The sequence below is a fragment of the Loxodonta africana genome, chromosome 7 (genome assembly GCF_030014295.1).
Source record: "Loxodonta africana isolate mLoxAfr1 chromosome 7, mLoxAfr1.hap2, whole genome shotgun sequence".
Classification (NCBI taxonomy): Eukaryota; Metazoa; Chordata; class Mammalia; order Proboscidea; family Elephantidae; genus Loxodonta; species Loxodonta africana.
In genome coordinates, this window is record NC_087348.1 from 104,115,161 (window position 1) to 104,128,117 (window position 12,957).

Genomic DNA, 12,957 nt, shown 5'->3' on the forward strand with positions numbered 1-12,957 from the left:
ATATGCCCCATCTAAGTCAAACGAAATAATTTCAGTGAAGACAGAGAAGGAAAATAACAAGACTGGATATTTATTGGTGTGTGACAATTGCTCATGGATTTTCTTGCCCCCATCCCCAAGACCGGGCTCAGCAGATCCTCTTTATATTCACCGCTGCGCTTCGAAGTTTAAAGTAGGAAGAGAAAAGCCTTTTTGTTCTCTTCTACCATCAGAGTATAGAGTACTGCATGAATTTCCATTATCCTCACAATTTTGTTTTGATGACTGTTTTTTTTTTGGACAGTTCTAAAATGGAAGGACAGCAGGAGTTGGAAGCAAATGCAATACAGGTTGTTAGAGAGGTTACTAAAATACACTGCATTTCAAACTATTCATAATTAGCAATTCTGGATCAGAAGGCAGACCCATTTTTTAGCTAAGAATGCAACATAATTCGGGCACTGCAGTTTAAAAATTTGCCACTGATGGAAGGATTTGCATTTATGAAGAAAAAAAACATACTAATATGATGTGCATCATCAATCCATGTCCAAGCCTCCAAGTGAAAGTTGAAAATATCTGTCCAGATATTTTTAAAACCTGAATATACAGTTGTTTAATGTTAAATCTCTAAAATGGTTGAATTTTATATTTTAACATATTGCATAATATTAACCGTTTGATATTAACTGGTTTTGTCTGAAATTAAAAAAAAAACTTTTAGATAATATTTTAACTATTAAAAGGCTTAAAATGAATTATTTTTTAAAACATGCTTGAAGAGCATTTCTAAAACATTTAAAAATTGTATTAGAAATGTATTCTGGCATAGGTGAACATAATTTTGCTTTTCCAAATTCAGGATATGTGCAACATTATGAACAAAATAAGGTCGCCAGTAAAGAAAGTGAGAATGCATAATTTTAAAGTCAATTATTCAAATTAAACATTTTTATTGAGCATGTAGTTTGTATCCACAGGAGACTGCCAGGAGGCCCATGTGCCAACATCTATTTTTGAAATCCCAAAGATGAGGGTTTAATGAAGTAGCTAGTTGTTAATCAGCATTAAAGGAGTGATATTTTCTTGCAGATGAGTCCCTTTAGTATTTTTAAATATAGATGCATTTTAGCCTTGCAATTAACACTATTGTAAGATGTATGCTTTTTAAGAAAGATTGCTCTTTAGCAAGGCTTTGAGAGGCACCATTGTTGTTGCTGTGATGTCGTTTGACTTACTCAAGTTTACAGCTAGTTCATGGCAGAGCCGGGACAAGACTACAAGCCTTCCAATACCCGCAGAGGAATCTTTTAACTACATCATTTGAACTTTTGTCATTACTATGCTATTAAGTAGATATCTTTAGTTTTATTTGATCTACATTTATATTGAACATTAGCTAACAAATGTCGGGATCTATTTCTTATGTCTGAAAAGGTATTAAGGCAGAACTGCCACTCCTCCCAGCCTCCACAGAATCATGAAAGCACTCCTTAGGAGGCTGCTGCATATTCATGACTCCACAAAAGTCCTGAAAGGAGTCATTAGAAGGCTTCTGCATGTTGAGCTGGCATCTTGAAACTGTGCAGGAAGGGACTCAGTCTGCGTTTTATGGGTGATCTCGCAGAGTCAAGGAAAGCAGTGTGGGGTAACTGCATATGAAGGAAATGGTTATTATGTGTTCATTTTCACTAAATAGACTTCTTACTTTGCACTGAGGACCTTTATTGTTGTTGTTAGTTGCCGTATCGTGGATTCAGACTCAAGGTAACCGCATGTGTGCAGAGTAGCACTGCTCTCCATAGGGTTTTCAAGGCTACCGCCTTTCAGAAGCATATCGCCAGGCCTCACTTCCAAGGTGCTTCTGGGTGGGTTTGAACCATCAACCTTTTGGTTAGTAGTCCAGTGCTTAACAATTTTCACCACATAGGGACTCCTGAGAAGCATTTGGGGAATATTTTTTAAAACATTTTCAGACAGAAAATGATTATGGAGTAGACTTCTCACGTGCTTTCACTCCATGATGTACAGTAGAGAGTGCCCAAACAGAGTTGGGAGAGGAAAAACACAAAAAAATGATAAGAGAGATGTCATGGTAGAGGCAAAGATCTCAATAGCATTGCCTACGTGATTTTGGTAAAGTTTCCCCCCTCCCCCCCAGAGTTTTCTTTGTCTTTATTTGTCTACATTCAGCTTAGTTCAGATGAAAAGTCTTTTAAAAAGTTGCTCATTATTTTTTAAAGTTCTGCTGGAGTCTACTTCTTTCTTCCTACCAGCCTGAGTAGGGATCTTGTCTCTTCTATATTTTGTAACTGAGGGCCAGATAAAGTGTTGTGCATGGAGGCAGCACTGACTGTAAGTTTGCAGATACTGAAAAATAGATGACGTGTTTATTTGTCAGGAATTACTCTAAGTAAAACCTTTCTGGAACATAATTACATTTACTTTGTGAATATTTTTCCAGGATTCTCATCCTTTACTGAGACAGAAATCTTCTAGGTGGTCAGGAACTGTAAATTATTGGAAATCTTTATAACAGTCCCTATTGTTTGTAGCACACTGTCAAATGCAAAAGTATATTTTGAGATACTGTCATTAGCTACAAGCCGGCGATGGGTTTCGGGTCATCAGCTCACCATAGAAATCCAACCCTTAAACAGGCAATCCAAATTGGCTCACTTATTTTCTTGCAAGTGTGTGAAACAATGAATCTTAATATAATTTATGCAGAAATCATTTGTGCTTAACGGATCCACATTTTCACTCACATTTTATTAAAACTCTTTGCAGTGAACTGCAGTTAGGTAACAAATTATACATTACTCATAGCAGGTAAAAACACAACAGCCAGGTAACTGAGGTAATTGAGCAAAATGAGGTCATTTTCCCCCCTGTACCAATGGGTATGACAGGATGGACTGTAACACTTGGTCTCCTCCATAAGACTCAGAAAATCAGAGATTAATGTTGACATTTGTTTTAACTTTTAAATAAAATATTTTATAGTAAAGTTGGTTGTTAAATAGTAAAGGTTACTGTTTTAAAATGCAACGCTTGTCAGCATGTTATCTTTGTATATACTACTGAAGTTAAAAATTCTGGTTGTAATATAGAAAATAATATAAAAATTCAACTGCATCAGAAACAAAAGAAGGCATTTTTTCTTAGTTTCTGTGAACCGTGATGGTTTAATGATGACACATTTTGGTATGTAGCTTCTGGAATTATTCTCAATACTTTCATGCTTAATATATTACCCTCTCTTAATGTATTAAACTTTTGTGTCATCTGTGTGCTTTTCTGTTGGAAAGTATCGTAGTATATTTGAATATACGTATACTCAAATCTGTTAGCATATAGAGACTTACCCACTTGGCTAGAAAAAAAAAGTCTCAGACATGAAGACTGAGCCCTCTGGAGATCTGGTTATGTGAGCAACATGTGTATAGTGAAAAAGTATGTTTTCATTTCAAGAGTTTTTCCACTGTGAATCTGAATGATCTATGTAGATTGCTGCATATATAACTGATTTAGTGATCCAAATCCATGATGAAGGTTGATGATAGCAAAAACCTCATGAATTAGTCTTTACATATATTATTGTATCTGATAGGAGGCAGACATCCTTTGCTTTATAGTAAACTGGCATTTGACGAAGCATGATCTGGAGTGATAACTGAAGGTAAAGAGGGGATATAATACTTACTAATGTCCCACTATATGTCAGACAGTATTCTAGGTCCTTTGAATATTAACTTATTTAATCCTTAGAACAGCTCTTAGAACGGTAATTATTCTCACTTTACAGATGATGAAACGGAAGCTCAAAAAGATTAAGTGACCTACTCAAGGTCATGTAGATAACACGTGCTGGATCTAGAATTAAAATCATGTCTGCCTAATTCATTCATCCATCTACTCATTTATTCATTTGACAAGGATTTATTATGCATCTATGTGCTAGCCCGGGAAGTACAGTAATGAAGAAAAATTACATCATTCCTATTCTTGTGGAGTTGACAGCCATTTAAACAAATAGTTACACAGGTTATGTTCTTTCTACCACACCAAACTACTAATACATTGAGGATTAGCACTCATTCTTCAGAGAGTAGTGGGAATTCAAAGATAAGAATCCGGTAAGGAAGACTATAATCTGAAAAGATGCGCTTTAGTACTCAAGCTAAATCCATGATGTGTTCCTGCTTACTATAAACATCTGTGAGCAGTGGGCCTTGAGTTCCCCTTTTTAAAAATATTACTCTTTAAAATCAGGAAAGGTGTGCATTAGGGTTGTATCCTTTCACCATAACTGTTCAATTTGTATACTGAGCAAATAATCCAAGAAGCTGGACTACTTGAAGAAGAATGCAGCATCAGGATTGGAGGAAGACTCATTAACAACCTGTGATATGCATATGACACAACCTTGCCTGCTGAAAGTGAAGAGGACTTGAAACACTAATGAAGATCAAAGACTGTAGTCTTCAGTACACATTACACCTCAACATAAAGAAAACAAAAATCCTCACAACTGGACCAATAAGCAACATCAGGATAAACAGAGAAAAAGTTGAAGTTGTCAAGGATTTCATTTTACTTGGATCCACAATCAACAGCCACGGAAGCAGCAGCTAAGAGATGAAATGACATATTGCGTTGGGCAAATCAGCTGCAAACTACCTCTTTAAAGTGTTAAAAAGTAAAGATGTCACTTTGAGGACTAAGGTGCACCTGACTCAAGCCATGGTATTTTGAGTTACCTGATGGGCATGTGAAAGCTGGACAATGAATAAGGAAGACTGAAGAAGAACTGATGCCTTTGAGTTATAGTGTTGGTGAAGAATATTGAAATATACCATGGACTGCCAGAAGAATGAACAAATCTGTCTTGGAAGAAATACAGCCAGAATGCTCCTTAGAGGCGAGGATGGTGAGACTTCATCTCATGTATTTTGAACATGTTATCAGGAGGTACCAGTCCCTGGAGAAAGACATCATGCTTGGTAAAGTAGAGGGTCAGCAAAACAGAGAAAGACCCTGAATGAGATGGATTGACACAGTGACTGTAATAATGGGCTCATAATAGCAACAATTTTGAGGATGGCACAGGACTAGGCAGGATTTCATTCTGCTGTACATGGGGTCGCTATGAGTCAGAACCAACTCAACAGCACCTAACAACAACAGCAACAAAGACAACATTCTTGATAATTTTTATTATTAGGTGTAAAAGCAATTAATAGCTGATGAACATTATTAACAACACAACAGTACTCATTTACATTTTTAAACTTCTTAACTGTATATAAAACACTTTAATATGTGCTTTCATGTGATATTTATAACAACCTTAGGCAAACCTAGTTCTTTTGGATCCTAGTTCTCTTTCTTGGTGTGCATAGAAAGTTATGGTTTTGTTGTTTGGATTTTTTTTTGTTTACATAACAAATTTATCGAGCTGCTGTTATGTGCAGTGCATTCTGCCCAGCACTGTGGGGGAAATAAAATGATTGAAAATGTTCAGTCCTTGCCCTTAATGAAGTCTGATGGGGCAAGAAATGTAGATGGACAACACGGGAATGAGTTTCTTAGGAATTTTTGGGTAGAGGAAATGCTATCCCTGGACTAAGCATGGATTCACCATTCTCCAGAATCCAGTTGATTCGTGATGTTCCAGCACGGTGGTGGATGTTAGGTCTGGGGGCATAGAAGCTGTTTGCATGGAAAAGCCAGTTTTAAATTAAGTCCTAGCAGGTCCTTGTCTAGAATAAATACAAGTAGGGGGCAAAGATGGAATTTATTACTTTTCTTGTTTGTCTCTTTTCTAAACAGGTGTATGTGTTAATAGCTAACCAGCACAATGGAAAACACAGCAAAAGTAAGTAAAAAGGATATCCAAGATGGGCCACCAAAAGAAGTCAAACTGCCTGTCAGTGAAGCACTTCTAGACTATCAGTAAGTTTAGATTTTGAAATCCAAAATTTACGTGAATGACAGTCATCATTCAGACTCCTATAACTCCACGTGGGAAATTATGCACTCAGCAGTTGCCAAGGGAATAGAAGTGAGCTGGAGACACAATTGCACTTTTGTGCTACGTGCGTATTTTTAAAGATCCTTGAAATTTTGAATGTAACGTAGGCCAAGCAGTAGCTATGAAACAACATCCCTTGAAGTGATCTTGGCTCTCTCCCCCTCTCCTTCCATGGTATAGTCACTCTGCCCTGTACACACAAGCTGGTTTCGCTCTTAAAATACAACTCAGAATGTTTGATACACAGTTACAGCAGAGTACCCATTGCTATCGAATCAACTGCAACTCATAGTGACCCTAGGACAAAGTAGAACTGCCCCCACAGGGTTGGCAAGGAATGGCTGGCTGGTGTATTCAAACTGTCGACCTTTTGGTTACCAGCTGAGCTCTTAACCACTGTGCCACCGGGGCTCCTATACCAGAGGAAGAGGAAATTTCCCTTTTTTATTTAAGCTTTAATCTGTAGACATTCTAACTTACATTATCCCTAGTGGCTATGGATCAAATCCAAGTGATTTAAGGAGAAATATTTTTAATAGTAAGAACATGTAATATTGTACTCTGAAGAGCTTGAAACAAAACTGGAGATGGCACCTATTCTATGTGTGTATTAATCCAACTACTAGATAGTAAGCTCTTTGAAAGCTTTTGAACCTCAATTTTTGGGGCCAGATAGGTGTTTTAATGTATAATTATTAAAGAATGAATGAATAAGCATTAGTCATTTCCCCAATAAGACTGAAATTTACCTCATTCATGCACTCATTCAACAAGGACAAGGCAGTGCTAGGCACTGGGGTACAGCAGTGAACAGGACCACATGGTCCCTGCCGTGTTGAAGTATAAACCAAAAAAACAAAACAAAACCCATTGCCATCGAGTTGATTCTGACTCATAGCGACCCTATAGGACAGAGTAGAACTGCCCCATAGTTTCCGAGGAGCGCCTGGCAGATTTGAACTGCAGACCTCTTTGCTAGCAGCCATAGCACTTAACCACTACACCACCAGGGTTTCCTGATGAAGTATAGCAGAAGGAAATTAACAACTAATTCAAGCTTTTAAAAATATTATATAACTGTAATTATGGTGCTATGAAAGTATAGAGTGCTGTGTGACGGTATAACTAAAGGACTTGACCTAGTTTGGGGCGCCAGGAAAGGCTTGTTTGAGGAAATGATGTTTGAGCTGATCCTGGAAGAGGAGCAGGTGTTGTGCAAGCATAGAGTGGTGGAGAGAATGCTTATGGAAAAGACGCTGGGGTGGGAAAGAGCTAATCACAGTCCAGGAACTGAGAGAAGGCAGAGGGAGGGTGAGAGGGCACGAGCAGACACTGGTAAGTTATGTAAGAGTAAGATCAAGCAGAGCCTATTAGAACACTTGGGATTTGGGAATGGGACGCCATTGAATCCCCACTGAAAGCAGGGAGCCAATGATGAGGGTGACTAGGTCTTTGTTTAAGAGAATGGTTTTTAACATCTATCAGGGAAAATCCATCTCTTCCTTGAGAGACTCCAAATCTATTCATATGTTGTTTTTAGAAGGCAGTGAAAGTATCAGCAGACTAAGAACCATTGGAAGGGGCTTTTAACACAGTTCCCTTTAATTTTCTACTTGAGATAACATTCAATAATAATCATATACTATTCACACTCATTTACCAACATAACCAAAAACCTCCCTCATCTCAGGAAAAGTGAACAAAAAAAGTGGACCATGAACATAACCTGGTCCCTAATTTCCTTTCAAGATTTATGGTGATGGCATCTAATTACAGCTGTTTCTCTATATTTGGGTCAACCAGAGTCCAGTCTCTTTCCTCTTTAACAGGGTTTTACAAAGAGGCAAAAATTCTTATGATGTAGAGCAAGATATGAACTGAACATCACGTTTTTTGTTCTCTTGTCTTTATTAAAACTAAATAATCTCAAGGGTTGGAACAGCCAAAGCCTTGTCGTATCATGCTCTGCTAGTGATAATTTACTTATTCCATGTGTTCCCAGGTGATAGAACTTTTGTCTAATGACAAACAGCTAAAATACCCCCTCACTGTCTGAGGAAGGATTATCCAGTAGGCTTCTGGCAGCATCTTATCTTTCTCTTATGCTACCCCAGCCCCTAACAAAGCCTTGAACACATAATATGTAGCTGATTAATGATTACTGAGCAAATGAACTTCTTTTTGGTATTGTATTACTTATTTGTATGGGTAGTTTGGGGATTTGTATTTTTATATGGACAGAAAACCAAAACCAAATCTGTTGCTGTTGACTCATAGTGACTCTACAGGAAGAGTAGAACTGCCCCATAGGGTTTCCAAGGAGCACCTGCTGGATTCGAACTGCCGACCTTTTAGTTAGCAGCTACAGCTTTTAACCACTACACCACCAGGGTTCCCATATGGAAAGTGTCATTGGAATATTTGAGATGAAGGGAAAAAAGATGGAGGGTAATTTCTGCTTGGCTCTCCCTCAATAAACTGAATTCCTGAAGACAGGGACTGTATTTTATTCCTCTTTGTAACTCTAGTACCTAGCACGGCCTGGTATATTGTATGAGCTCAAGATTTCTTTGTTGAGGAAGTATTGTTCAATCTTGTTTGAGAGCAGAAATCACACTCATGAAAGTGATAAAATGAAAAGTACTGTATTGTTCTAGTAGCGTCTGAGTCCTCTAACTTCAGGAGGAGAAGAGAGAATCACCATCAACATAAAGCTGATTCCTGTGAGGTGGAGGTCAGACATACCTCCATTCTCCAACTTCTTTACCATTCCTAACACTGGCCATCCCTCTATGGCACTCTCTGTTTCTCTGCTGGATTACATAATTTGTTGCAGTGGCCACACAGAACTCACAGACATACTTACAGTTGAGTGGTATATTAAGGAATTAACAGGGTACAACTCGGGATCAGGACCAACAGGCTACAACCCAGGATCAGGATCAATAGGCTACAACTGGTGTTAGGATCAGGAAGCATGTAGGCAAAGTTTGGGAGCTCCCCCAAACTAGAGAGCACATCCCTTCCTTCTTCAGTGCAGGACAGCTCTGTCAGCTCCTCTTGACTGTGCAAGTAAGCAGGCCCTTCTCTCTGCCCTGCAGGCCTCCCCTCAGGCCCCGCAGGACAGGCCTCCTCTTAGCCCCCTCAGGACAGACTTCATGGCCTTGCATCCCCTCTGGCAGCCTCTAAGGCCTCCTCTCAGCCCCCTGAGAATGGGCTTCCTCTTGGGCGTGCCTGCCCCCACTCAGCTGTGCAGGCCTCTCTGCCTTTGACCTCCCTGCTGTCAGCCTCCCCATGCTAATTGACCCTATGCATAGCCAGTGTAGCAGCTTTGTTCATCCCTCTCTTAGCTGCAAACCTGTGTTACAGCTCTTTTAGGAGGTTCCTTGCTTCCTCTCTCTCTCTCTGTTTCTCTTTTTTCTCTTCTCCCCTTTTCTCCTTTCTTTCTTCTAAAACCTCCATGTGGCTGGCTACATATATTAGCAAACTCCTTGTCAATTTCAAGGCATGGCCTTCCCAGCAGGGCCATGAAATGACTGGTCTCCGTGGTGAACTATAATCACTTCATTTGTATAGTCTATGGTATATTGACCAATCCCTGCAAGGCACGTAAAATATACCAACCACAGGGCAGGCTGTAGCCCAGAGCCAGACAAAAAGTATCAAACCATCAAGTTGTTTATGGTTTACCCAGGAAATGTCAGTCAATCTGGAGGACAGTAACAAACCTTCTGGGGGAGAAAACTAGGGCAAAGGTAACATCTTAGGGCTTGGAAAAAAACCTCTTAGGTTGTTTTTCCGAAGAACTAAGGCAAAAGGCAACATGTTGTTATTAGGTGCTGTGGAGTGGGTTCAGACTCATAGCAACCCTATAGGACAGAGTAGAACTGCCCCATAGGGTTTCCAAGGAGAAGCTGATGGATTTGAAGTGCTGACCTTTTGGCTAACAGCTGAGTTCTTAACCACTGCACCACCAGGGCTCAGGATCTCATTTCAGCATAAGTGCTAATATTCAATGATGAGATGTCCGGCCATGAAACAGGCACTTTATTACCCATGTTGAGGGTATAAATTGTTCAAAAATCCTGAAAACATTGGCAGTAACTATACATAACCCCTGCCCTTTGATCGGTTAATTCCATATGTGTAGGGACTCTATCCCAAGGAAATAAGGCCATGAACCTCTTCGGTTGTGAAGAACTGACAGTGTCAAAGATAAATTGGTAAAGTGGTCCTATCTGAATAATGGTGGTATTTATTTTCTCCTTTAAATTTGTTTTCCCCCTCCCCAGTTTTCTACAGTGAGTATTGATATAGAAATAAGTATGGATATACTTTATATACTTTACTATATATTACTTCATTGATTTACCATTCACCTGCTTCAGTATTTAGTGTAACGTCAGATACTAGAGTACTGAGTAGATGAAGGAGAGATATGAAAAGGAAAAAGTATGTGAAGAATGATGAAGACTGAATTCCTCACAGTGGCTAATAGTGTGGAATTCTGAAGTTAAGCTTCATTGGATTCCTGGTAAATCTGCCTCTGCATGAGGCCTGAGGAGGTTCAGGTGAATTCCAGGGCACAGGCTCAGCTGTTAGACCTAAAACCACCAGGAGGGGGTGTGTCTTAGGCTGGGTTCTCTAAAAAAAAAAGAGAAGCAAAACCAGTAAAGCATATAAATATGTATAGAGAGAGATTTATATCAAGGAAATAGCTCACATGATTGTAGAGGCTGGAACGTCCCAAGTCCCTGAATCAGGATAGAGACCTCTCCCAATTCATGCAGCCTCAGAGGATGGCAAACCCAAGACCAATAGCTCAGAAAGCAGGCTGCACCTCACAGACTGTGAAGGTTGATGAATTCCAAGATAGGCATGCAAGACCGCAAGGTTCTCCTGACTAGGGTAGCTGCAGGGGCTGGCAAACCCAGGATTGGCATGTCGGGAAGCAGGACTCTTGCTCTCAGGCTGTGAAGATTGGCAATCTCAAGATCAACAGGTAAGCTGCCACCTCAGATCCCAAGAACCAGAGGTCAGACGACAAGAGGCAGCTGCTGAATCCAGAACAAGCCAAAAGCCTTGGAAAGGTGAACAGGAAGGAAGCAGGTGGCAGATGGCAGAGAGATGTAGGCTGAGGGGGCGATGAGCTGCCACAGGCCCGCCCCCAGCAGTACACTCAGCAGATTCCATCATGGGGGTGATCACATATCAAATTTCAACAGGGAAGTGATCACAACATTATACATCTGCGAAAACGCTGAAAATCATAGCCCAGCCAAGTTGACACACAATCTTAACCATCACAGGGTGCAAACTGTTAATGTACTTGGCTGCTAACCAAAAGGTTAGAGGTTTAAGTCCACTTGGAAGAAACGCCTGTCGAGCTACTTCCAAAAAATCAACCACTGAAAATCTTCATGATGCATGTTTCTATCCTTACATACAAGGGATCACCTGAGTAGAATCAACTTGACAGCAACTGGTTTGGTTTTGGTTTTACCATGAGCTCCACAAAGGGGCTGATGAAGCCACCAAAATATTTAGGGCATCTCAGAATTCCTCCTGAGGCTTGCTGATGCCACACCTGAGGAGATCATCATGAACTAATCACTGGAGCCTGAACACAAGACAAAACCCTAGATCATTTGCTCCTAACTGCCCTGGTTAGGGGTTAGAGGGGAGGTTTATGTGTAGGGTTGCCAGATTTAGCAAATAAAAATACAGGATGCCCAGTTTAATTTGAATTTCAGACAAACAACAAGTGATTTTTTTTTAGTATAAGTATGTCCCATGCAATATCTGAGGCTCCATTGTTGCATGCTCAGCCATCACCAAGGAACATTCTCAGCTGAAATCAGGAGTCAGTCTTCCAACCGCTCATCCAAAGACCCAGTTTGAACCAATGGAGACCACACACTTGAGATTTATTTGCTTGCGTCACCCATGCTTAGAAATATTACCATATGTCATGGATTGAATTTTGTCCCCCCAAAATACCTGTCAACTTGGCAAGGTCATAATTCCCAGTATTGTATGATTAGCTACCATTTCGTCATCTAATGCGATTTCCCTGTGTGTTATAAATCCTACCACTATGGTGTAACAAGATGGATTAGTGGTAGTTATATTGATGAGATCTACGAGATTAGCTAGTGTCTTAAGCCAATCTCTTTTGAGATATAAAAGAGAGAAGCAAGCAGACAGACATGGGGACCTCATACCACCAAGAAAGCAGTGCCAGGAACAGAACGCGTCCTTTGGACCTGAGGTTCCTGCACTGAGGTGCTCCCAGACCAAGAAAAGAATGATGCATCACAAGGACCTTCCTCCAGAGCCAACAGACAGACAAAGCCTTCCCCTAGAGCAGGCACTCTGAATTCAGACTTCTAGCCTACTACAGTGTAAGAGAATAAACTTCTCTTTGTTAAAGTCATCCACTTGTATTTCTGTTACAGCAGCACTAGATGACCAAGACACTGTATTTATAATTGCAGGAATTATGAATAACTTGCACACATTTGTGTATAGGCTATTTTAAGATAATTTTCATTTATAATATTTTTATAATTAAAAATCAGAGTTAGAGAAGGTACTCCTTCAAGATTCTGCACACCTGAGCTTTAGGTAAGAAGTAAAAGATGCTTTTTACTTACGTATAGCCTTTTTTTTTTTTTTTATAGCCTTATTTTTTACTACTGTGTGGAGACCACTCTGTAGTTGTTTGTTGTTGTTACATGCTGTTGAGTTGATTCTGACTCAGAGACCCTTTGTAAAACTACTGTCTATAGTAATCTTTTCATTTATTATCTATCTCATATCCTGTTATTTCCCTCATAGCATTTATCACAATGTGTAAACAATATGTTTATATGTTTACTTCTTTGTTGTCTAGTAAAGTGTAAGCTCCTTGAGGGCAAGGATCATGATGGTTTTGTTTC

At 39.6% G+C, this 12,957-nt stretch overlaps 1 protein-coding gene across 1 annotated transcript in view; it reads left to right on the forward strand.

The window, feature by feature from the left end:
* Window positions 1-3,540: 3,540 nt before the first annotated feature.
* The window catches only part of CCDC83 (coiled-coil domain containing 83), a 68,991-nt gene continuing 59,574 nt past the window's right edge, over window positions 3,541-12,957 (forward strand). The window contains 1 exon segment of the mRNA XM_023558531.2: window positions 3,541-5,937. Within this exon segment, the coding sequence (XP_023414299.1) occupies window positions 5,843-5,937 (95 nt within the window). The 5' untranslated portion in view covers window positions 3,541-5,842.